This window comes from Urocampus carinirostris, chromosome 14 (assembly GCF_059441175.1).
Source record: "Urocampus carinirostris isolate Australia breed hairy pipefish chromosome 14, RoL_Ucar_1.0, whole genome shotgun sequence".
NCBI classification, from domain to species: domain Eukaryota; kingdom Metazoa; phylum Chordata; class Actinopteri; order Syngnathiformes; family Syngnathidae; genus Urocampus; species Urocampus carinirostris.
The window spans coordinates 23,019,954-23,047,519 of NC_142362.1; the positions used below are offsets into that span (position 1 = coordinate 23,019,954).

General features: G+C 38.0%; 1 protein-coding gene across 2 annotated transcripts in view; it reads left to right on the plus strand.

Moving 5' to 3' along the window:
• LOC148352992 (phospholipid-transporting ATPase IH-like) overlaps positions 1-27,566 on the plus strand; it is a 79,730-nt gene that overhangs the window by 44,138 nt on the left and 8,026 nt on the right. Inside the window, exons 16-29 of one of the 2 annotated variants that reach the window (XM_088352188.1) lie at positions 1,586-1,659; positions 3,116-3,219; positions 4,409-4,590; positions 6,352-6,585; positions 6,667-6,844; positions 7,776-7,878; positions 9,959-10,104; positions 11,555-11,614; positions 11,836-11,963; positions 14,846-14,981; positions 17,761-17,784; positions 19,761-19,826; positions 19,941-20,044; positions 20,146-20,311. In XM_088352188.1, the coding sequence (XP_088208314.1) occupies positions 1,586-1,659; positions 3,116-3,219; positions 4,409-4,590; positions 6,352-6,585; positions 6,667-6,844; positions 7,776-7,878; positions 9,959-10,104; positions 11,555-11,614; positions 11,836-11,963; positions 14,846-14,981; positions 17,761-17,784; positions 19,761-19,826; positions 19,941-20,044; positions 20,146-20,311 (1,705 nt within the window). The remainder of the gene's footprint in view (positions 1-1,585; positions 1,660-3,115; positions 3,220-4,408; positions 4,591-6,351; positions 6,586-6,666; positions 6,845-7,775; positions 7,879-9,958; positions 10,105-11,554; positions 11,615-11,835; positions 11,964-14,845; positions 14,982-17,760; positions 17,785-19,760; positions 19,827-19,940; positions 20,045-20,145; positions 20,312-27,566) is intronic. The other variant, XM_088352189.1, reaches the window with a different exon arrangement.

The window sequence follows — 27,566 nt, forward strand, 5'->3', positions numbered from 1 at the left end:
TCACCTCCAGTCTCCCCTCCTCATTCGACCCCTTTCAGTTTGCCTACAGGACAAACCGCTCCACCAGGGATGCCATCTCCTCTGCGCTTCACCTGAGCCTGACACATCTAGAGGAGAAGAACACCCATGTGCGGATGCTGTTCCTGGACTTGAGTTCAGCATTCAACACCATCATCCCACAACATCTGGTAGACAAAATGAGACTCCTGGGTTTCAACACCCCCCTGCGGAACTGGCTGCTGGACTTCCTCTGTGACAGACCCCAATCAGTGCGGATAGGTCAGAACAGTTCAGATGTCATCTACCTCAGCACGGGCTCCCCCCAAGGCTGCGTCCTAAGCCCCTTGCTGTTCACCTTGATGACACACGACTGCGTCCCTAGGTCCGCCACAAACCACATCGTGAAGTATGCTGACGACACAACAGTGGTGGGCCTCATCAGGGATGACAACGACCTGGCCTACAGAGAGGAGGTGGAGCAGTTGGTGGGCTGGTGCAGGGACAACAGCCTGGTCCTGAATGTTGACAAAACTAAAGAGATCATTGTCGACTTTAGGAAAAACCAGCCAAACCATGCCCCACTTTGCATCAACAACAAGGCTGTGGAGGTTGTCAGCAGTATCAGGTTCCTAGGGGTGCACATTACAAACAAACTCACCTGGTCCGTGAACACTGCATCACTGGTTAAGAGGGCACAGCAGCGCCTGTACTTCCTGCGGAGGATGAGGAGAGCCCACCTGCCCCCACCCTCCCTCATCACATTCTACAGGGGCACCATAGAGAGTATCCTGACCAGCTGTATCTCTGTGTGGTGTGGAGGCTGCAGCGCTACCGACTGGGGTAGTGTGAGGAGGGTAACGAGGACAGCAGAGAAAATAATCGGGACTACACTTCCCTCCATTCAGGACATTGGCCAGAAGCGCTGCCTATCCCATGCTCAGAACATTACCGGGGACCCCTCTCACCCCCATCATGGACTGTTCACTCTGCTAGCCTCTGGGAAGAGGTACTGCAGTGTGCGGTGCAGGACCACCAGGCTCCGCAATAGTCTAGTCCCCCTGGCCATTAGACTGTTAAATGGTCAATCTAACATATAGTTAACTTAAATCTAAACGGCTGCTAATCCGACTTTTTGCACTACTGGCAGTTTTTTATAGCTTGCCACTCCTTGCACATTGCTCTCTGCACTATTGTAATTACAGCGTTATTGTTACAGTGTTAATGTTACTGTGTACCTGACTTGTTAACCTGACTGCCCATTTTGCACATCTGGTTAGCTACTCTTCTTGCACTATCGGCACTATGGTAAAATACTATACGTAGCCAAAATACAATACAACTTTATTTATATCTGTACATTCAAGGAAACTGTGGGGGTCAGATGCATCGACATTTCGTTCTGTATACACGTGTACTAGAATGACAATAAAGTAGATCTGAATCTGAATCTGAAAATGCATTGCTTTTGTCTTAAGTCCACAGTTGGTTTATAATAGATGTGCTCTATCTCTCAAAAAGAAAAAGAAAAATAATTTCATTTTCAACCAAACAATTAAAAAAGTGCTTCCATGCCTCATTTCTTCAGATTTGAGCTTCTTCATGTCCTCAACTTTGATTCCGTGAGGAGGAGAATGAGCGTCATTGTCAGGGCAAGCTCTGGTAAGTTGCATGCACCGCAGTCAGTACAAAGCATTTTCTAGTTTTGATCACGTTTGATCACATTTTGCTTTTGGTAAAATACGACACAAGTATATTCAATCGAGTGAGCTATTTCTCATTCTCGTACAAGAAGAATCTCACTGCACACAAACAGATGTCACAACATTTACCATACTTATATAACATGTCTATCATCCGACTGGCAAACACATTTGTCGAGTATATCACCGACGACACCATTACTTCATCCCACTACCATCAGAGCACTGATACAAGACAAAAAGATTCAGTAAGGCCCGCCGTGAGAAAAGCCTGATCCCCTCCGCCATACCCTCAACAGGCCTCGCTGACGCTTTCAATAAGTCTACCCACTGTCCTATACAGTATGTTTTTCATCTGTTTTTGTAATGTAATACCTGTTATTTTCCAACGGTACTGTCAAAAGAAGTACAGACGCTACCCTACTTTCGAACGAGATAGATTCCGGACAATCGTCTATAAGTTGAATGTGATCGTAAGTTGCTTTAGTACTATATTTTGTATGTTAAATGAAATGAAATGAAATGATCTGCATTTACATAGCGCTTTTCAAGTCAATGACTTCCCAAAGCGCTTTACAATGTGCTCCACATTTCCCAATAGCGGCCTTGCAGCCATGTAAGGCGCTAACCTGCTTATTGGGGGTATAAGGGGTTCAGTGTCTTACCCAAGGACACTTCGACATGTAACAGCTGGGATTCGAACTGGGATCCCTTGATCCCAAGACAAGCGCTCTACCTCTACCTGCCGCCCCTTAGTTAAAGGTTTATATAGGTATGTTTAAGGCTTTCATAAGTAACCTGTATTGTTTTGTACTAAAAAATACACATTTCATAAAATAAAATGTTCTATAAAGATAAATAAAGTGAGGTTTAACTTACCTTTGGAAGAGGTCCTCCGTGGTAAAAGGTGGCCGGAAAAAAGCGATCTAACTATTTTCCCAACCGCATCAAGCTTTCGTATTCCACTTTCGTTTAAAAAAAAACGTCTCGCCTCTTCTTTACACTTTACACCAGCCATATTGAATGGATGCACGAGATATAAAACAGTACAAATGTCAAAGTTCTTAGCGCTGGAGTTAAGTTATAGAATGTTTACACACAATTTAGGAAGTAGAAGCAGGATTTCTTTCTTCTTTGAGGTGGATGCTGGTTGACTTCTCACGGCGCCACACGCCGGTAGTGGCAGAAATAAGCATATACAGTAATGTCCTCTACTCTGAAAAGGTGTACACAATACAAAATCCAACTTACAGCAATGTCTGGATATTTTTCGACATCCCGAAAAAAATGATCGTATCTACCGTTTTTCGTAAGCTGTGTGGTCGTAAATAGGGAAGCGTCTGTACATTTCCCAAAGGGAGCAATACATTAAATCTAAATCTGCACATTCTAAAAGTTGTATTTTGTGCTCGTAGGGGAATACTTGCTCTTTTGTAAGGGTGCTGACTCTGCCATATTTCCTTTGGTGGTGTCTGGCAAGTTGGAGCAAGTGAAGGCACGTGTGGAGCAGAATGCTGTGGTAAGTGCTTGGAAGAAAGAAAATGCCCACTTAAGTTGAAATAAAGCCATGTGATTTCTTATAACTAATCAAAATATGATGATCATGGCGTGTTCATTACTTTTTTTAATCAAACTAATAGCAGTACAAGTACAGTACTCAACTGTTGAGTGGTCATTAATGCCAATACTAAGTACTGATACTACTATATGACATCATCTGAATCAAACCTCTGTATATCTCAATTTTCCCTTATTATTACATGAAATTATTGACACTTTTTAAATTTTTAGTTAGTCAATTATTTATAGTTTCTGATTATAAACTATTCTCAAGTGCTTTTAACTAGTGGTTTGGTAACTACAAAGTCAGTCTAAGAGATTTCCTGACAATATTATGTTGTATAAGCATATATATAGAAGCTAGTCCAAACCTGGTCTTTTGTGTTTGAAAAACTTGAGTTAGTAAGCCAAAACTACCTGTTTTATCACAAACTCACAGGCTTTAGAAAAACAGGTTAACCTTGTTTTGACGCTAGCTGAAGCCTGTGATGTCAGCTTTACTACGAAAGTATGCTCAGAACGGCCGGTGGATCGATACAGAATTATTCTTTCCGTCTTTATATTCTGCAATTAAAATGATAATTCAAATGGAGTGTTACGACCAGAACGGTCTTATAAAACATGTTTTTTCGGAAATCTCCTAGGTTGACTGTCACTTTACAAACAAAAACAGTGACAACTACAAGTTATAATTAGAAGGTGAATTTTTTGGACACAATTACAAACACCGATAAAACATCATACATACAACCAACTAATAATATTATATTTGCAGAAGTCTAATCAGAAAGACATTTTCGCAGTTAATTTTTACACATGTTCCCATCTTGACCACTTTTAATTAATATCTTTAATGATTTCAAGTACTACCACCTCCAAACCTTTTAAGGTACATTTTGAAGGGACAGTGTGTATTTTTTACCACCAGATGTGAAAAAAACCCCAAAAAACCTGAGACTCAAAGTTGAAAAGCAACTGTTCAGTTGTCTTCTAGGGTTACCTAGCTGACTGCCTTTGAAAGACTAGGGTCATATCTAAACTCCTGTCCCCCATTTTGGGTGGACAGACACAAATAGACAAACAAACAAAGTAATAACAAGATTCATTCAGCAGCTAATGGGCTATTTCATGTGTCACCACGATAACAGGAAGGACTGCGCACTCTTTGCGTGGCTTACAAGCGCTTGTCCGAATTAGAGTACCAGGAGGCTTGTCAGCAACTGACGGACGCCAAGTTGGCCCTGCAGGAAAGGGAACAGAGACTGGCCGAGGCTTACGACCTCATCGAAAGAGATTTTGTCCTCTTGGGTGCCACGGCGGTGGAGGACAGGTAGGTCTTAGCAGAAATTCAAGGAGGTAAAACTCCTTCATTTATCAGGATTCATTGGGAGAAAAATGTCTGATCACCGTTTGTTGAATGAAAATTGTTTGGCCTTTTTAGATACCACATTGTCCCTTCTAGTCAAATTTTTAAAATAAATTGTGACACTCAGACAAGACAAGATATTATTGACTATTAGGTAGTTTCCTGGTTGATAGATTGGTGGCCTGACAGTTGGACCTTTTCGTAGATAAACTGGAGATCGATAAATTATCACCACTCGCTAATGCATTGATTTGGGTTTTGATGAATGTTTTAACCTAGTGTTTCTCAATTGGTGGGTGACGGATTCGCCTTTGTAAAACAATGCTAAGATTTAAAAAAAAAAAACAAACTAAGGGTCAATTACACTCCTTAACAGTAGATGGAGATAATGCTCTGCGTATGCGAATTGCTACCATTTTACACCACAGAAAAAGAGCAGTAAAGTTTGTACAGACGCTGCCCGACCCACGAACGAGTTAGGTTCCAGATGCTCGTTCATAAGTTGAATTTGTTCCTAAGTTACTTCAGTGCTATATTTTGTATGTTTATGGTTTAAATAAGTATGTTTAAGGCTTGTATAAGTAACCTGTATTATTTTTTACAAAAAAATTAACATTTAATAAAATAATATGCTCTATAACGCTAAATAAAGTGAGGTTTTACTTACTTTTGGGAATTACGCTTCAAAAGGTCCTCCTCCATGGTAAAAAGTGGCCAAAAATAGCATTCCAACCAATTCCTCAAACGCATCAAGCTTTCGTATCCATTTGAGGTTCAAAAGAAACGGCTGGCCTCTCCTTTACACCAAACATATTGAATGGATACACGAGATGTTAAACAATAAAAACGCCAAATTTCTTAGTACGCTAGCGGTACAGTACACATTGTTTATGATTACACACGAACCAAGAAGTAGAAGCTGGATTTTTTTCTTCGGTGTAGATGCTGGGTGACCTCTCACAGCGCCACGAGGCGGAAAGAAGGACTGCAGTACTATCCTGTACTCGGAAAAATGTGCACACAATACAAAATCTATGTCCAGATATATTTCACCATCCCGAAAAAAATCGTATCTGCCGGAATCCGTAAGTCAAATGTTCGTCAGTCGGGGAGCGTCTGTAAATACAGGTTGAGCATGACAAAACTTAGCTGACTGATACAGCAAAGAATATATGATATTTCATTAGGTTTAAGACAAAGGGGGACAAAAAGCTCAGTTTGTTCCGTGCAGCGAGGTGCTAGAACGTAAAAGCACGAAGCCGTCGTTTCATGTTTGCATGTTGAGTTAAAAACGTCTGGAGCTACTGAAGTGAATCTTTTGTATTTTGTTGAATATGCTCATGTTTGTGTAGTGCAGTGGTTTGCACATTTGCTTAATATGCAAAAGGTCCCCAGTTCAAGACCGGTTGAAACCATATGTTGGCCTGGAGAGGGATGCGAGCCACCAGGTTGTACAAAACACAGAAAATGGTGCCCCTATGACCCTAGTGGTAAAGGGATCCAGCCAACCAATCAATAATTGAGAATTTAAGATATTATTATTACTTAAAGTTGTTTTGTACTTTCTGAGCATTTTGTTTAAAAAAACTCTTGACTAATCAGGGTGGCATTGTGGTTCCTCAAGTAAGACCAGTTGAGAACAAATGATTTAACCTACTCCATCCATTCCCTCAACCCCAGCTACCTGGTGGAAGCTTGGGTATTTAAAAATGTATCAATGCGCAGGCTCCAGGAGAAGGCGGCAGACACCATTGAATCGCTCCACAAAGCGGGAATAAAAGTTTGGGTGCTGACTGGGGACAAAATGGAAACTGCAGCGGCCACCTGCTACGCTAGCAAACTGTTCCGCCGCAGCACTCAGATCTTGGAGTTGACCAAAAAACGGACGGAGGAACAGAGTCTGCATGACGTTCTTTTTGAGCTCAACAGGACTGTTCTCAGACAACGATCCATTTCTGGGTGATGCCTCAAGTTATGCCTACAAAAATTGATTAAGAATAGCTAAGAGGCTCTCGGACTAAAATCTAAATGCTTGTGCAGGTTGTCTGTGGATTGCCTGGATTTCGGTCTGATCATAGACGGGGCCACGCTTTCTGCGGTCCTCAAATCCAAGCATGAAGGTTCCGGGCACGGCAATTACCGCGAGGTCTTCCTGGAGATCTGTCGCAACTGCAGCGCCGTGCTATGCTGTCGCATGGCGCCACTACAGAAGGCGCAGGTGAGAAATGGTGAAAAGCACCAGGGCTGCAACAAATAATCGATAAAATAGGTCAAAAGTTATTAATAAAAGTGTTGGCAACTCATTAGATCATTGATTTGATGCATCGTGTGCTTTATGAGCCACTAAGTACATCAAATCAATGCAAATAATAGTGCACACAATTCCATTGACGCTGAGAGTTGGAGTACCACTTAAGTCAGACAGAGGGTGCCAAGACCGTTTTTTTTTTTTAAGTTTTCTTCCATTTATTCAAATCTTTTTTTTTTTTTTAAATGAACCTCATTACAAACAAAATTGGAATGGAAGTTTAAACTTTGTAGACATTGACTGGTTCATCATGAAACAAGGTTAATATTTTTCAAGGGAACAGGAAGTGCTGCAAAAGTCCAGAGTAAAACAAAACCAGAAAATAATGAAATTAAATAAATAAGGTTTAAAAAAATAATTTCCTACAAGATTTTTGAAACGTCAGTTTACATTGTTGATATTCTTTTGTGGATAAAAAAAATTATTACACATAAAATGAAATATATTGCTCATTCTTTGTTTTGGATGATAAGTCCAAATTTAATGTGATCTTTTGATAAGGTGGTAGGAAAAGACTATCTTACATATTTGGAGCACACATTTATATGTATTTTGGTTTATTGTCAAGTTAATTGACAAAAATGTTTTAAAAAAAATAAATAATTATATTATCGAATAATCTGTTGCTATGTGCACTCGTTTTCTATCCGTCCATAACGTCAATATTTGAATAGAGGAGCAAATTCAAAATGAGTTTGAAAATAAATTGGATTTATCGTTTCATCGAAAAAAATAATAGACTGATTCATCGATTATGCAAATAATTGTTAGTTGCAGCCCTAAAGCGCACACTATATGGTTACACAGTTTTTAATCGTTTCAAATGATCTGCTTTTATCAGATCGTGAAGTTGATAAAAGCCTCCAAGGAGCACCCGATTACCCTCGCTGTTGGCGATGGAGCCAATGACGTCAGCATGATTTTAGAAGCACACGTGGGCATTGGTGAGTTCATCCTGATGCTGTAACACAAACATACCTTTGATTGATTGAAATGTTTACTTTTTTACCGCTGATTATCAGACACAAGTTTATAATCAATTCGAAATCAAGAGCTTTGAAAAAAATTGACAAAACAGAACGAAAAAAGGAATAACGGAAAGAGGCCAAAACTTATTTTGGTCCTATCCTCTGAACAATCTGAACACATTAATCAAATCATATAGGTTTATTAGAATAACAAGGTATTCTATGCAACGTGAAACGTATCTCATCACCACACAAAAAAAAATAATCATGAACAATATATGTATGTGTATGTATAGTTGTATGTAATATATATCCGTAAAATTTTAACTATAGAGCGCACCTGATTATAGGCCGCACCTACTACATTTTTAAAGGAAAAAACATTTTGTACATACATGAGCCGGACCTGATTGGAAGCCGCATGTGCCCACATCGAAACAGAGATATTTACAAAGAAACAGGATACACAAAACGAGTTTTAATAATATACGGTCCGCCGGACTTTTGATAAACAAATACGAGTCTGTACGATGTCACCAGTCATTGGAATAAGTCATGCCACATATCATTGGAAAGCTTCAACTCATGGGATTCAATATATACTCACCAGAGAAACATCACCATCAGTCTGAAACAAGATACCCGAGAACTATAAACCCGAGGTAACTCACCAGTATGTCCCCTGGCCTTCTTCAACTTCTTTGAATGTCCGCTTAAACGGCTTCGTTACATCAAGGACAATCCATAAAATCCAACCGTGTAAAATATTGACTCCAAAACACACAATAATGCCGACAGATTAATAGAAATCCGTCTAAAACATTTATGCTTCGTTTGACGTTGCTTTTTGTAATTGGTTTGTTTTGCCACATTATTTCTGTTTACAAATCATCAGACTGGTAAAATTATCCCCAATATGATAGACAGCGCTCCGTTTTCGATTGACACCCTTTCCATGATGAGAGTTTGTTCAGGCTAGTTTTATTCATGCAGAAAGTCCAAAGTTATAATAAACTTGCATCCTTCTCCAAACATATTTTCCACCTGTCTCACTTTTACCTTTACTGCTCTGGCGCTTCAATGCCCCCTGGAATCGGGGGGAGCATTGGATCATTTTTTAATTTATGAATAAATGTACTCTGTACATGCAGACATTTACATGTCATATTTCTTTATATTTGTTTTTAAATAGATTGGTTTCATCAAATTGATTTTGAAACGCCCACAATTAAAGCAAATAACATATTTTATGTTTTAAGCACTAAATTTTATATTTAGTTTTTTTAGAATTACTTATTACTGTAGTTGTATGGTTTTATTATTTTGTAGTATTTCTGATGTCATATTTTGGCAGTATTTCTTAGTATTATTTGAGTATTGCTGTAGTTTTACATTCTTAGTATTTCTGCAATAGCATTTTGTATTGTTTTCGTGGTAATATTTTTGTAGTGTTTCTGTGGTATTTTTGATATATCTTAGGTAGTATTTTTTATTTTAGTAGTACTGTATTCATATTTTTTTAGTATCCCTGAAGTATTTTTTCATTCGTCAAAATGAAAGCAAAAAGATGTATTAGCTCCCTGTTTTTAAGCACTATTTATTTACACATTTAATTTAGTAGTATTTTTTTATTATTTCTATTGTAATATTTCTGTAGTACTGTTTATCATAGTATTACTGTAGTCGTATTTCTTTAACATTCCTGAAGATTTTTTACATTTCTCAGAATAAAAGCTAAATAATATATTAGTTCTGTGTTTTGAGCACTGCGTTTGATCTTTAATTTTGTAGTAGTTTTGTAGACACACAAAGGGACAATAGGAACAAAGTTGGTACCAAAAATAATCTTTTTTTTTTAGTAGTACTACTTTATTTTCTATTATGTATTTTGTCGTTATATTTTGATCATTTTCATTAGGTGGACTGGATGATCAGCCTAATGGGTCATATGTGGCCAGTGGGCTGTAGTTTGCCCTCCCCTGTGTTAATATGTTTACAACTATTTAGGTTAACATTATAAATAAGAAAACAATTTTTTTTATTCGTGTGTTTACAGGAATAATGGGAAAAGAAGGCCGCCAAGCCGCCAGGAACAGCGACTACGCCATCCCCAAGTTCAAACATCTGAAGAAAATTCTGCTGGTTCATGGCCACTACTACTACATACGTATCGCTGAGCTCGTTCAGTACTTCTTCTATAAGGTACGCAACTTTAAACTGGTGTGAATGATGATCAGAGTGAGCCTTCCCTTTTAGGACAGGAATGAAAATCTCTCATCTTCCGGGAAAACTGACCTACATGAATCTGGTAGATCCAAGGAGAACATTTTTGGGGTAATGAGGGGAGTTTGGTGAAATTTCGCAGCGAGGGAATCGGGTTGTGCGTTTGAATTCTAATCAGTGTAGTTTGCGCAGGCGGCAGCAACCTTATTTATTCATTTATAAAATTGAAAAAACTCAAAGTTTGTGTGCGCATTACACACAAGGTTTTACATTAGTATCTTACTGTATTTTGGCAATGGTTGATCTTTCGAAAAATATCACTCATCACAAGTTTAAAACATTGAATGGAACAGCAATCAAACCCGGGTCTTGGTGGTTAGAGTGCCAAAACCTTACCACCAGACCACCAGTGATATGGACGAAATACAAAAAAGCATTGTCTTTATCTCATTCTTATGTTTTTATTCACAGTACCACAGACTATTATTAGAGAATGGAGAAAACGGAAAGTTGACCTGCAGGATATAAATAAAGGCCATGTAGGACAATGAGGGGAAACAACTCTTTAGTTTATTTGATGATGGATCGGACTTAAAAGCTGGCGCCTGTAACTTCAAAATATTCTACTTGCTGATGCCATCTTCTGGCTGAAATCATCACTCCAGCCTCAGTCAAGCTGCTAGTGCGGTGTATGCATGTCCGTGTCTTTCTTAGACGTGCTAAAATAAACTCTTTTTTTTTTTTTTTTCTTCTTTTGGGGTTTGGTATTTAGACTGTATTTGACAGGTCCTTTTCTTATTTTCACCATTTTCATCCTATAATAAAGGAAAACAACGGGCACGAGCGTGAAATCGCTCTCTGCCACCCGCATCCTTTCCTCTGGGCTAATGTGCTCCGTGGATGGAACACCGATGATAAAAGTAGGATAAAAGCAGATACAGTTGGAGTGGTGGAAAAAATATTTTTTAATGCTTTTTGAACTCAGTTTGGCATTGTTAACACATACATAATAGAGAAGATTTTTAATTTTAAACCTTCTAAGCACGCTTTAAACTATCCTTTTACCTTAAGGGACATTAAATAAATACATTAAATTTAATCTTTATTTTGTGTTTATAGTTTATGTTGTCAATAAATGATCTTAATCATGGTCACACGAATTTAACGACGTTTGTCATTTACAATGCTTAGTTAGGGATGAGAAAAAGTTAAAAAAAAAATGTATTTTAGTGCGTTACACAGAAATACAGTATATCCTCTCACCGCTCTCACATTTTTAACCCCAGACCCATTTTCATACCCGTCACCAACTCACATTCCTGTTTGGCAGCCTATGCCGTTTTCACTCCCCCTCAGTTGATTATAGGACACCATAGAAATGTACCATTCCCTAGTTGTACCTAAACTGCATATTTTTAAATCTTTGCAGAATGTATGCTTCATTTTCCCGCAGTTCCTGTACCAGTTTTTCTGCGGCTTCTCCCAGCAGGTGAGCATTTAATCTGTCAAGTTAGCTCCGTTCATTGCGCGCTGCTACAAATTAGCCTTTCATGGCTTTGGCAGTTTTCGTATCACGTAACGACCAGATGTTATACACGAGTGCGAACTTTATGTGTTTGCAACTTTTATCTACTCAATATGGCACATAGTCGTTACACTAAAAATTGAGAGCTTATGAAATACTCAACCTTGTATTTGTTCTTGCGGCAGCCTTTGTACGACACGGCCTATTTGACCTTGTACAACATCAGCTTCACATCACTGCCCATCCTCCTCTATAGCCTGGTGGAGAAACATGTCACCATGGAGACACTCAAACGAGAGCCCTCCTTATACAGGTCAGAGGAATTGGATAATACAATTATATTGATACATTCTCTCGGTATGATGTAGACTTTTTAAAGGAACGCTATGTAATATTTGACAAGTACATGTTGTGATATTGTGTCGTGCAACCTAAAACAAGTGCTGCCAAGCACAAGGAAGAATACAAAGTGACTCAACCACTCCATTTTTCTGACTTGTCTAAATCAATTTAGAACACAGAAGAAAGTAATGAGTAAATGTTCTGCATTTATATAGTGCTTTTCAAGTCAATGAAGACCTCCCAAAGCGCTTTACAGTGTGCTTCACACCTACCCATTCACACACACTCACACACCAATAGGGAGTCAGCCTTGCAGAAAGCTATTGGGTATGTGCATAACGCAGGGTAAGAACATACAAAATGTAAAATCCAACACGTTAAAAGTTGAGAGATAGTGAAACTTACATCCCTATTATTGGTGTACAATGCAAGTTAGCACCGACTCCCGATACATACCAGTGTTGTTCAAAATAATAGCAGTATAATGTGACTAACCAGAATATCCCTAGTTTTTTATATGATGTTTAATGTTACATGCCAGAAATGTTGCCAGTAGTGCAGTAGATTCTCAGATAACAGACAAGACCCAGTTCTCATAATAGGTATGCTCCAAAGGCTGTGCATTTGAGCAAATAGCAGTGTGGCAACCAATCTCTGAGTTCATCAATTGGTGTTAATCAGGTGGCGCCTATTCAAGGATTATGAAGCCAGCACAGGTTAAACATGCATTTGAGGAAAATGGGTCGTTCAAGAACGGCGTTCTTTGATTATAAAGTTGATTGGAGAGGGAAAAAACTGTAAAAAGGTGCAAAAAATTGTTGACTGTTCAGCTAAAAGGATCTCCAATGCATTAAAATGGGTAGAAAAACCAGAGACACGCGGAAGACTGAAGACAACTATTAAAATGGACGAGAGAATAACCAGAATGGCAAAGGGTCAGGCAATGATCAACTCCAGGATGAGCAAACACAGTCTGCAGTTACCTGTAAGTGCTGTGACAGCTAAAAGACATCTGTGTGAAGCTAATTTATTTTCAAAAATCCCACGCAAAGTCCCTCTGTTAGAAAAAAAGGCATGTGCAGAAGAAGTTACTATTCGACAAAGAACACATCAACTGGCCCAAACAAAAATCGAGGAATATTTTGCGGAATGATGAAAGTAAATATTTTCTTTTTGGATCCAGGGGCCACTGACCGTGTGTGAGACAACCCACGAGCTCTGAATTCAAACCACAAAACACATTTAGGACAGTGAAGCATGGTGATGCAAATATCATGGTCTGGGCATGTTTCTCCTACTCTGGTGTTGGGACCATTTATCGCATACCAGGGATCATGGATCACATTGGGTTTGTCAAGATACTTGAAGAGGTTATTTGGCCTTACGCTGAAGAGGACATGCCTTTGAAATTAGTGTATCAACAAGACAATGACCCGAAACACACCAGTAGACGAGCAAAGTCTTGGTTCCAAACCAATAAAATTAATGTTGTGAGGTGGCAAGCCCAATCCCCAGATCTCAATCCAATTGAGATTTTGTAGGCTGATATTAAAAATGTCTATGTGAAGCAAAACCAATAAATGTAAATGGATTGTGGAATGCTGTTAAGCAATCATGGAGGGAAATCACAACTGAATAATGCCACAAGTTGGTTGATTCTAATCCACACAGATGTAACAGTTATGAAACAAAACTGTGGTCATGCAACTAAATATTAGGATTTCTAAATCCTACCTTGGGAGGGGAAATACATAATAGTTTTGAGTTTGTACAGTCAACAGCAGACACTGATATTTTTTAACACACCCCTTTGAACTATTTGCCCAATTGAACAGCCTTCGAAGCGTCCCCATTATGAATGCTTGGTCTTGTTTGTTTTCTGAGACTCTATCGCACCTATTGGTAACTTGTTTGGCATGTAACAATAAAACATATACTAAAACCTGAGATATTCTGGTTAGTCACATTGCACTGCGATTATTTTAATCAGAACTGTGTTCAAGGGTTGTTTCTCTCAAGAGCAGACGCTCATTATTTTAAGTCATTTCATAACTTCAATGTCCAATATTCTCGCAAACCTTTGAAAAGCCATTGTGCAACCAGGGCACGTATATATTAATGTAATAATTTAGATAATTAAAAAATGTCCTGAATCAACATCAATTTAATAAATTGTGTACTATACGTAATCAAAGTAAATATATTCAAGAAAATTAAGATCACATGTAATAAGAGTCACTACCGACACTATTATTAGTCTGAATCGTCGATTATTTGTTTTTTAATATTTCTCTGTAGGGTATGGTGTTGTTTCCTTGTTTTAATTTGAATTGTGTTCTCTTTGCAAGGAAAAAAAATAATAGGTGTCTGAACTTCAAAGCATTAGCTTCAGCCTACTCCCTTTGAGCACATGTCTTGTATATAGTATTGTATCTGTTCATTGTGCAAATGGTTTATTGTTTCCTTTTCTTAATTGATGGTTGGTGCTTTTTGTATGTGCCTAAATAAAAAGCCACAAACAACCTCTCTTTATAACAAGCCTAAGGTTTGGGGTCTTTGGGCACCCTCAAGAGCAAGATGTCAGAGAGTTATCTCATCTCAGCCCTCTAGGTGAGGCTCATGACATTAAAAGCAAAAATACATTTCTAGATCTACAAGTATTCAAAAAATGCATGCTCGTATGATAAGTCATGTATTTATGCTCATTCTGAACTCAATAATGTTTTATTTTTTACCACAAGATGGGGCTCAATAATACACAGTGTCCCTTTAAACATCATTAAGGATTGCTGTATATTGTGCAGGTCTATCTCAAGTTTATTGAATATTAAGCCAGTTTTAAACCCAAAACAGGGACATCGCCAAGAACTCCCTCCTCCGCTGGCCAGTCTTCCTGTACTGGACATGCCTGGGCGCCTTTGATGCCGTTGTCTTCTTCTTTGGCGCCTACTTTCTGTTTGACAACACTACCTTCACCAGCAACGGCCAGGTGAGCCTCTTTGAGAGTTAAGCTGTTTAAAGGGAATACAGTATTTCATTACTTAATCACCTATATTGGAATAAATACCATGCTTTTTTTTTTGATCCAGGATTTAGAATTGTTTTTATTGTTACGGATAAGTCCTTAGTGAACATTGTCCACAACACGATTTGACATGAATGTGACAAGAATGTCAGAATAAATAGAAAAAAATATCCAAAATGCCTATGCAATTTGGATTTTAATTAAACCCGTGGTTCAAAAGATCATAGGTTTTTAATTAAAAAACTGCATCTTACACATGTATTCTTGCATGCAGCATATCTAGGTATAAATATATGCGGGTGTTACACAATTTTATGCTACAAACGCACCAAAATCGTTGTTTTTTTTCTTTGCCATCCTCTTTTACATGTTATCTTCCTCTATGCCGAAAAACAAATGTCCATTGCACAGAAACCTGAACTTGTATTCTCGGCTGAAAATTTGCGTTATTGTGTTCCGCAGCTAAAAGAACCATAGTCTTATTTATTCTATTCATTTTTATACTCTATTGTATGTGTAATTCTACCTAATTATGGATTTGGCCTAGTGGGACTCATCATCGAGAACAGATGAGGGTACGTAAAGGCACTCTAGGACATGCCTGTTCTATCTTTCTCTGTTCTTTTCTTTATTTTGTTCCTTCTGTCACATTCTGGCCTTCCTTTCTCTCTGTACTTTTGAACTTTCTGTCCTTTTTCCTTTGTTCTTTATCAATATCTGTCTCGCTGTCATTCTGTCTGTTTCGCTTCTGTCTCTCTTTCACCGAAATATGAATTACTTCATTGTTCTCAAATGAGGTACAGTAATTTGTTAAAAACTACAGTCATGTATGTGTTGCACTTGTATGTGCTTTTATGTCATGTGCCAGAACAAGAAGTAGCAAGCTATTAATATTGTCGAGCTAACTAAAACACTTATTCTGAGCCCCCTTGTAACCTCTCTTTCCCATTTTCTCTCTCTTGTTTTTCTGTTACTCTCTTTTTTTCATATCCCTCTCTTCTTCTCTCTGTCTTCTGTGCAGCTCTTTGAGACTTGTTGTGACTAAGGGCTATACAAATTAACATGACTTGACTCTTTCTCTGTCTCATGTCTCTCTCATCTTTCTCTCTCTCCCTCTCTCTTTTTTTCTCTCTCTCTCTTTTTTCCTGCAGAGGAAACTCATGTTTTGCGAGCAAATTTCTTTTTATCCACATGCACTGTTATTCTGGCAGAATTTTAGAGCGGATTGGTCACCAACTTGAGGCCATTTTTTATGCCCTGGATAGATTTTCTTGTGCGCATGAAATGTTCTGGAACTACTGGATTTACCCTTTTGTGTCGTTTAGAAGGAACATTTGTACTTGGCTGATAAAATTTTCACAGAAGGTACATTCCAAAAAAAAAATATATATCTTGAAAATACGGTAATTTGTTAGTTTTATCCTATTTAAAACTGTTTAAAATGTTTTTTCTTAAATAAGCACCAAATGATCAGCAGGAATTGATTGGGTTTTGCTGACAACAAAATGGCGATGTAGGTACGGGCGTGGTCACGTCAAAATGTTGTATTTCAAGAGCCTTGTAAATCAAAGATTTCATGTAATAACGACCATTTTGTTTATTGTGGCATAGATGAAGAAGGTGCGTTTCCAAAAATCAACCTTGCATTTTTTATAATATCCTGGACGTAAAAGTTCTAATGCAACTGTTTTGAACAAGATATAATAACATGGTTCATACAGGTGGTTTAAATCTTTGGAAATGCTTAGATATTAGTGTTGTGTTTTCAAGGATTGAAAGTCATAGACTTTTGGGTGAAGTGCCTGTAAATGCTTGAAATTGTAGCCATGTTTTACAAGTTTACCTTAAAATGACGTTGACACCGCTGTCTAGTGGCTTCGCTTTGCCATTGCATTTGTCGTTCCCTCGTAATTACCGGCAGCCTCATTAGTTTGTATGGCATTATCATATGAAGCGTCATTGCCCCCTAGAGGTTGCACCCAAGAGGGCAGGTGTATGCTACACCTAAACAGGGCACTATGAAATGTGTATTTGTGCAAGGATTACGAAGTATTTTCGGACATTTATGATAGACCATGCAAAAAATGAAAGTAGCGTTTCCCAGTGGTAAATTCTAATGGGAAGAACTTCTTGCAACTGAAAATGTAAGATACATACTGTCATTCTACCCAACACCTATAATGGTGATAGATTTGTCATAAAAATATTTAGACACATATTGTTCAGATTTACACATATATTTGTGATTTATCTTGCAATTGCTGACTTATTTGTGGTTTTGCATTGTTCATGATTTCTTTTTCTAATGGATTGGAGAAATTGAAAACTGGTCTTTAAAAGTCCTTAAACGTGCTTGAACTTGAAAAAGCGTATACACCCTTTAATAATCTAAAACGCTATGTATTGCAATTTATATTATACTGCAGTGTGTACTGACCTTATTTCATCAACAAACATAAAAAAACCCGCATCATTATTTAGGGCAATCATCAGTCTGCTCCTGTCCAAACGTGGATTGTGACAGATGAATTAAAATGAAACTTGGTATTTCCATTCCTATTGACAATAGCATATCTCTTTGCATTATTAATTTTCTATTGTTTTTTATTGTCTTTGTTGTTTCATTTCAGTTGAAACCATGAAATTTATTTGACCTTTGTTGTCCTGATTTTTTTCTCTTTTCTCCCTTTTCTCTCTGCTTCCTCTCTTTTATTTGCTCTTCTTCCTCTGTCACCTCTTCTAGCTCATGACCACCAACACACAGATGGTAAGCCTGTCTTCCTCCTTTTCTGCGCTCTGTCACTCCACTCGCCCTTTTTAGTTTTCATCCTACATATTCATTTCAGTGTGTAGTTTTCTAGTGCTCCATCGTTCCATAAAACTCTTAAACAGTAGATGCTTCCTCACACAAACTCTGTGTCCATGTCGCAGCAATTCAATGATGATCCGACATTAGCATTAATGTCTAATATGTCTTTGTATTTGTGTGTTTTTGTGTCTGGTCAGTTGCAAAAATATTCTTAACATAGCCAGATAGACTGCACGTAGCCATTAAGACTGCACTATGGAATATTATTGTTTTCAGTGCAAATATTCACAGCAGAACCTCTAAAGTTGACTGCAAGCCATTGATGTCATGTCAATGTAGGTGAACCATTGCCATTAATATTTCCCATTAAAATGATATCTTTATTTGAAAAATATATCTATGCAGCCATTTGTTGACAAGATTTTTGCTGATTTGGCATTTATTTATTGGTCATTTTATTGTACTTTTCGAATTAAGTAACATCTAATTAACTATTTTCTATAATGCAATTTCTGGGAATACTATCATTATTATCATCACACTGTATTTGTTTATTTTTATGATTGGCATTTTGTTTATTTCCATCTGTTCATGAAAGTGCTATATAAATGCAGACTATTTACCATGAATTAAAAATCAACAACTTTATGAAACATTGAGAAAACAAAAAGATAAAAAGAGCTGATGGAAAAAAAAGCTAGTTTATCTTGATTCAGTCCCCTTCACAGTCAAATGCAGGGGTCGGGAAAGCTTTTTGACCCAAAGAGTCATAATAGGCAAAATAGAGCGATATGACAAAATTCAGCAAAACCGCCAAACCGGCTTTTCAGACAAAACCTAACTTTTTATTTCAATGTGTGACATTAAATAATTTTTTATCAAATTAATGAAATAAGAGTATGCCAAAGCCCGTGTCCCATACCAAAAAATCATTGAGGCTCAATTTGACCTTCATATTTTTCCATAAAAAACTTTCAAAACAAGGTGCAAGCAGAGTTAGTTTGTAAAAATGTCACAAAATACTCCAAACAAGGACACCAACGTATTTACATTTGATGCAGACAGCGCTGGGCAAATAGAAGTGAGGATATGCGCTGTGTGCATAGCTCCGCCCACCCCTACCACTTACCCAATCAAATCTCATAATAAAGTGTCTCAACAGACAATCTATATTGTTCAATTAGCTTCCATGTAAAGGATTCCTTTGCGATGTACAGCCAAAATGGGGTCTGTTGGTGTGACACCTTGACTGTAAACTGTAGTTGGGATTGTGGCCTTTATATCCATACTGGACTGTGTCCTTGACTTAATTGGTGTCATGTTGGTTATGGACCATTCTGACTGAAATTTGTATGACCAGAATTTAAACTCCTAGTTGTTTGAATTCATGATAATAGCTATATCTGGCACGCTAGCCATAGGTGTCTGACCATTTTTTCAATCATTTATTTAAAAAAACAAATTATTAGAAAATAGTATTTTATGAAAACAAGGAATTGAAACTTATCATCATCGTTAAAAATATTATTATTATATTCAGCTTAACACAGTCACACAACATATTTTTTAGAGAAAAGATAAATAACAAAAATATTATGATTTCTCATCAGACCCTCTAATTGAACAGAATCACACTAAAATACAAAAACAATATTTAAAAAAAATGGATGTAATTTTGTTTTCACTCTTTCTAACATGAGTAGGCTGCTTTTTGTGGTCACTTACTAAAAAGGCAATGGGAAAGTTCATTTTATGGTGATGGTTTTAGTATTAAGTCATTTATTTAAGGTTCAAAAGTAAAGAAAATGATTCCTGACAGTAAAGATTCATTTCCCTAGACCCAGACCTGATCAAAATAGTAAATTAAACTCTTAACCAATCAATTAATGTGATTGATTTATGTATTAAGTTTTAAAATGCATCTTTCCTTGCAGATGTTTGGCAACTGGACTTTCGGGACTCTCGTTTTCACTGTGCTGGTGTTCACTGTGACGCTTAAGGTTTGTATTGGCATCATGTCATTTGTTAATTTTCTCTTTATTAAAATTGAATTAGGGACTGCCATCAAATGATGAGTGTTTAGGTAAAGCTATTGCTATTTTCTGTATGTGTAGCTCGCATTGGACACGCGCCATTGGACTTGGATCAATCATTTTGTCATATGGGGCTCTCTACTATTCTACGTGATATTCTCTCTTCTCTGGGGAGGCATCATTTGGTAATGTTCCATTAGGGTTTTTATCGAGCTGATAACTTCAACATCACGCATCAGTGCATCTTTGGAGAAAGGGACCTTTTTGTTCTCTTCTCGTTTCATAGGCCCTTCCTCAACTATCAGAGGATGTATTACGTATTCATGCAAATGCTGTCCAGCGGGCCGGCCTGGCTTAGCATTCTCTTGCTTATCACGGTCAGCCTGCTTCCTGATGTCATCAAGAAAGTCTTGTGCAGGTCCATGTGCCCTACGGCTTCAGAGCGTGCTCAGGTGAGATTCTCTTTGAATGAATGTTAATCCTGTTACGGTTTCCTGTTCCAATGAATTACCCTGTTCTAGACATTTCTTAGTATATCACTAATCCAACCCTAGATGTAATAAGGTTTATGGGCCTAATGGTTAGGGTTCGCACAGGTGCTTGAAATCTTTGACAATGTTTGAATATTAATGTTGTGTTTTCAAGGATTGTAAAGTGCTTGAATTTTCGGTAAAGTACTTCTGAATTCTTGAAATGATTGCTATGATTTACAACTAGTCAGCTTAAAAATGACACCAACACTGCTCTCTGGTGGCTTTGCTTTGCCATTGCATTTCTTCCCTTGTGAAGTTGGGGTTAATAGCAGTATAAACGCGTATTAGTGCAAGGATAACGTATCAATTTTTGACATGTATTATAGGCCATGCAAACAACTAAGGTCGAATTCCCTATTGGTAAATTGTAATGGGAAGAACTTTCTACAACTGAGATATGTCTCAAAAATATTTACCCATATATTGTTCATGTCCACAAAAATATTCTTGTTTTACTCAAGATCTTAAAAAAATGCACATGCAATTTTAAAATTCACATATGTAAATGGAAGATATATCTGTGGGTCTGCAAAATACACGATTCTTTTAATGGTACTAGAGATATTGAAAAATGACTTTGAAAGACCTTAAAAAGTGCTTGAATTTGACCTCGACGAAGGTGTATGAACCTTTATTGTGTGCATTAAGAAATATTTTTAAATATATCTTGGAACTGAATAGTGCCAGCTGTTTCCCTCCGTTTAAATAGTTTCGACTGAGGAAACAAAACGCTCCTATATTATGTCATTTTATTTATTTCTTTTTTAAAGAGACATTATTTAGAAAGTCCTAGTGGTAAAAAAAATACCTTAATTCATGAAATATAATATTGATTTGACTAAAAAGCAAATACGCATGAACTGTCACAGAAACTTATATTAGGTAGCTTATAATAGTTACTGAAAAGAAGCATCATGTAGCATAGCTTTGTAACTATGAGGTTCTTTTGTAAACATTTTAATTGGAAACAAAATTACGTTTCTGTGATGTTTTAAATGCCTTTTTAGTGGGCTATGAGTTTAACTGCTGGCTTAATTGTTTACATTCTACATTAGTAGATTGACATTTTGCTTGGTACTAATTACAGTGGCTTGCGAAACTATTTGACCCCCTTGAACTTTGTGACCTTTTGCCACATTTCAGACTTCAAACATCAAGATGTAAAACTGTAATTTCTTGTGAAGCATCAACAATAAGTGGGACACAATTGTTAAGTGCAACACACTTTATTGGATATTTTGAACAAATAAAAAACGAAAAAGTGGGTGTGCAAAATTATTCACCCCCTTTACTTTCAGTGCAGCAAACTTTGTCCAGAAGTTCAGTGAGGATCTCTGAATTATTCAATGTTGATCTAAATGACTAACAATGATAAATGAAATCCACCTGTGTGTAATCAAGTTTCTGTATGAATGCACCTGCACTGCGATAGTCTCAGAGGTCTGTTTAAAGCGCAGAGAGCATCATGAAGAACGAGGAACACAACAGGCAGGTCCGAGATACTGTTGTGGAGAAGTTTAAAGGTAGATTTGGATACCAAAAGATTTCCCAAGCTTTAAACATCTAAAGGAGCACTGTACAAGCAAATATATTGAAATGGAAGGAGTATCAGACCACTGTATATCTACCAAGATCGGGCCGTCCCCCCAAACATTTAGCTCATACAAGGAGAAAACTGATCAGAGATGCAGCCAAGAGGCCCATGATCACTCTGGATGAACTGCAGAGGTCTACAGCTGAGGTTGGAGAATCTGTCCATAGGACAACAATCAGTCGTATACTGCACAAATCTGGCCTTTATGGAAAAGTGGCAAGAAGGAAGCCATTTCTCAAAGATATGCATAAAAGGTGTTGTGTAAAGTTTGCCACAAGCAACCTGGGAGACACGCCAAACAGGTGGAAGAAGGTGCTCTGGTCAGATGAGACCAAAATCGAACTTTTTGGAAACGATGCAAGACGTTATGTTTGGCGTAAAAGCAGCACAGCTCATCGCCCTCAACACACCATCCCCACTGTCAAACATGGTGGTGACAGCATCATTGTTTGGGTCTGCTATTCTTCAGCAGGTACAGGGAAGATGGTTAAAATTCATGGGAAAATGGATGGGGCCAAATACAGGACCATTCTGGAAGAAAATCTGATGGAGTCCGCAAAAGAGCTGAAACTGGGACGGAGATTTGTCTTCCAACAAGACAATGATCCAAAATATAAAGCAACAGCTCCAATGGAATGGTCCGCCAAAAAACATATCAAGGTGTTAGAATGGCCCAGTCAAAGTCCAGACCTCAATCCAAATGAGAATCTGTGGAAAGAAGTGAAAACTGCTGTCCATCCAACCTCACTGAGCTCAAGCGGTTTTGCAAGGAGGAATGGGCAAAAATATCAGTTTCTCGATATGCAAAACTGACAGAGACACACCCCAAGCGACTTGCAGCTGTAATCACAGCAAAAGGTGGTGGTACATTTATTAACTCAATGGGGCTGAATCATTTTGCACACCCACTTTTTCATTTTTTATTTGTTAAAAAAGTTCAAAATATCCAATAAAGTGTGTTCCACTTCATGATTGTGTCCCACTTATTGTTGATTCTTCACAAGAAATAACAGTTTTATATCTTGATGTTTGAAGTCTGAAATGTGGCAAAAGGTCACAAAGTTCAAGGGGGCCAAATAGTTTCGCAAGCCACTGTATATTCTCTCGTCTGAACTTTAAAAGAGAAGGGCAAGTTCAGTGACTTTTCCTTTGAAGCGTACCGGATCATAAAGTGGAGGCAGGGACTGAATGGAAGCACTGACAGATTCTTTTTCCTTCTCTGCTTTTTCCTTTCATCTTTAACGAACCGTCATAATCAAATTTCCACCCTCTACTGTCCTTTTTTTCCATTCTTACTTTTCCACACAAATTTCATTACTGTCCTCCTCAATCCATGTTTTCACCATCACCACTGTGTGCACACCCACAACCCATCAGTCCACACCTCGCCCGTGCCTTACCGTGGAGCCCTCCACCATCTTCATGCTTTCTCAGTCATCCAGCAGAATGAGTTTCTGATTGAGCCAAAGAGACCAAGGTGGAGGAAGAAGCGAAGGTGACTCTTTTAAGCCCTCAACTTCTGTATGCATGCTGAGAATTTGTGGGGGGAAGCACTTTAGCACTGCCCCCCTGTATTTTAACTTAAATGGCAGATACTAGGGGTCAGAGGTCGTACGGGTGCTTGAAATGCTAAACATGCTTGAATGTTACTGTTGTGTTTGCTTGAATTTTGGTTGAAGTGCTTGTAAATGCTTGAAATTGTTGCCATGTTTCTTGGCAATCTGACTCGATAAATTATGCATTCAGTGAAAAAATATAAGTCTGCTTAAAAATGACGCTGACAGGCCTTGGTTCACAAACTTGTTCAACTATGAAATAATTGAACTTCCTTCCTCTACAGTTTGACATCATCTTGTGCTGTCAGTAAGAAAAAGAAAATATGATACAACAGAGACCAATCAGAGACTGCAGCAAACTCAGTTTTATTTTCTATGTCCCATTTAGTTAATGATATCTGCGGGTTAATATTTGGCAGGACTAAGTGGCCTCAAACAACAGGGATATGGATTGGCTCACATTGGATTTCATCTTTCAATGGTTTAAAAGAAATTGGAAAATTGGCTTTGAAATTCCTTTAAAAGTGCTTGAATTTGGCCATGAAAAAGGTCTAAGAACCCTGATGCGTACAACAGGTTCCTTTTACTTTCCTGCTTATTTCATAAATGAGTTTTCCAAATACCATTATGTTAAAATACAGGTCCTTCTCTCAAAATAATCATTTAGTAATCATTATTAGAGACTTCTGTAATGTAGTGATTAACGGAGCTACACGGAATTTGAAACTCCGTTACTCCCTGCTGTCATCCCCTGGGTAAAAGTCATGATCGCAACCTCGGTCGGGTCATTCATTCATTATGCGCGTGCAGGTGCGAGCATTTCTTGAAAGTGCTGGAAAAAACTTTTTTTTTTTCATCTTTTTTTTTTAAACTTAACTAAAAACAGTTCTTCTCTTTCACCACTTTTATGTTTCTAAAATAGAAAAGAAAACCTGCAGGGGTAAGCATGACGTCACTCTTTAGCACTCCCCCCAGCCCCCTTTCCTCGAACCTAATGTGTTTTGCCCTGAACAACTCTAATAAAAGTAAGATAAAAGCAGATAGGCGCAGTGGAAAATAAAGCATAAGGGCTCTTTGAACTCAGCTGGGCATTTTTTAAGTATTCAAATTAAATTATTACAATTGAATCCATCCAGGCAGCTCGGCAGTGCAGTGGTTAGCGCATGTCATGAGATCAAACCTTCCTGTGTGGAGTTTGCATCTTCTCCCTGTGCTTGCATGGGTTTCCTCCGGGTATGCCGGTTTTCTTCCACATTCCAAAAACATGCATGTCAGGTTGATTGGCCAGTCCAAATTGTCCCTAGGTGTGAATGGGCGAGTGAGTTGTCTCTGCAAATGGTTGGTAACCTGTTCAGGCTGTCCCCTGCCCACTGCCCGAAGATAGCTGGGATGGGCTCCAGCCCCCCTGCCACCCTACTGAGGATAAGCAGTGCAGATAATGGATGGATGAATCCATTATCTGCATCCTCAGTAGGGTCGCAGGGGGGCTGGAGCTATCTTCGGGCAGTGGTCAGGGGACACCCTTAACTGCTTGCCAGCCAGTCACAGGGCATTACAATTAAATAAATAAAGATAATGATTCACTTTCAACTTTTTAAGGACACCTCAAACTAGGCCCCCCACCTTTAACATTAGACTTTCAAATCGGATCAAAATTTTCCGGCAATGAATTGAGACTCAAAGTGCTGTATAAAATCATTAAGTATAGAATAAAGAAATAAAATCCTCTTTTTCCCCACCCAACAGATAAAAACAACAAATAATAATAATAATAATAATAATTTCCTTGTATTGTCATTCTGTGTAACAAAGTACACAAAACGAAATGTCGATTGCACCTGACCCGTTGTAGCGAGCCGATGCAGCCGCAGCCAACAGAGGGCGCCGCCAACCACTTTTTAAGTCTTAGGAATGACTCGGCCGGGGCGCGAACCACCGACCTCCCAGTCTCAAAGCGGGCGCCTTACCATCTAGGCTAAATACACTGACACACATAATGGTAAAATAAGAATAAAACAAATACATTTTTGATTCATGACACACAACTGAAGGAGATCAAACCTTATATTTTTTTACATTTTGATAATTTTATGCAGAAAAGTAAAAAAAAACCCTTATCTCAATCTAGCCTGAAAAATATTCCTGTTTACTTTTAACTATAAGACAGGTTCATTATTCTTCTACAACTAAAAAATAATGTTTTGAATTACACTTATACTGTTGCTATGTTAACGGAAAAAAATTAAAAATATATATGAGAGAGAAAAATGTAAACAAGAATGCCTTTTTGAATAACAACAGGAACTAAACGGGTGTATAACGAAAATATTTACTAAATGAAGGCCAAATTATAGAAGGATGACGTTTCTAAATGTCCCCTCTAATTTTTTTATACTTTTGAATCAACCATCCAACAACAATTAAAACCGGTATCTGACAGGCCGTTGAGTTTTTTTTTTAAAGAACAACACCGTCACCTGGTGTCGAAAGCTAGAATTGCACGTTTCCCTCCTTTGTCTTACATACCTGACAACCTCAGCCAGTTGTTCCCCTTATTAATGATGGCAATTCCACTTATTAAGTGATAATAGACCTTACAAACACAATGCCGCACCCATTTACTCATAGCAAGGCAGGCTGTGTAGAATTAAAAACAAAGATGATTTGTGTCAAACAGCTTTATTTCATTTACCAAATAAACTACACAATTATTTCAACATTTTTCTTAGTTCTTTCCCCACTTGCAGTACATATAATGTTGTTTATTAAAGGTAGCAATATAATTTAAAAACAGAATTTATTGTACAATAATTGTTATACAGCGTACATAATTAATAATAGACCAAAAAAAATTGTACACTGAGGAAAACATAAGTTGACGTGTAAAGTGACTGTTTTGAAGGACACTTGTTAGTTGTTAGTGTTGTACAGTGGAACCTCGGTTCTCGACCATAATCCGTTCAAGAACCCTGTTCGAAAAGCGATTTGTTCGAACACACAAATCATTTTTCCCATTACAAATAATGTAAATCGTTTTAATCCGTTCCAACACCCTGAATGTTTACCTTTAAGACACAAATAACATAAATGTAACCCAGGCTAATCGTACGTTCGCGTAAGCGTAATTTTCTGTACGAAAGGTTACGCTAACATGAACGTGTAAAAATAAAAAAGGATAAAGAAAAGATTTGTGAATAGGATTTATTACCTTTGTTGTGGTGAGAGGGATGGAGGAGGAAGGAAAATTATTGTTTGGAAGGAGAGTCCCCTTCCATAAAAATTTCGGGGAGCTCTTCTGTCTGAGGGGTGCTCACACGTTCAAACCTCTTTGCTACAAATGACTGGCTACAGGATGTTCTTTTCTCTTAAAATATCTATCCAACGACACTTGCTTCTGCCTTCTTTTTAGCACTTTTCGGAAGTGGTTCATGTATCATTAAAGTCATGATGACTCTGGTGGCTGCAGCTTCATCGGTGTGGTAAATTCAAATTCCATTTGCTACACATTTGTTTAATCTCTGATGTCCCCCAGTGTATTGGAGGTGCAATTCCACCTGAGAAAATTAAAAGGAGCAAAAAAATGTGATGTGAAACATCCACCCCGGCGTTCGAACTCTAATTTTTTTGACCGAACAGCGAAGCAAGAATTTCTCTAAATTTTTGGTCGGACCCCGATTGGTTCGAACTGAGAGGCGTTCGAAAACCGAGGTTCCACTGTACTTCTGTATTTAGGCTAGGGCCGTCGGGGCGCGACTTTCTGTGGTGTGTCTTGGGCAAATACAGCCTGGCGGAGCTCATTCCTCTCCAGGCTGTTTTTCTGCACACATGAAACAGATGAATACGATTTTCATTAAACTTACTTTTTTCGCCCACATTATGTGTAATCTATTCTATTTGATTGAATGTCCTTTATTTTGGTCATTGATTAGAAAATCTTACTTGACGCACATTAATATGTTTCAGTGATTACTGGCATTGAATTTGGATTTCACACGGAATCAGCTAAAGAGAAACTGCATGAAAA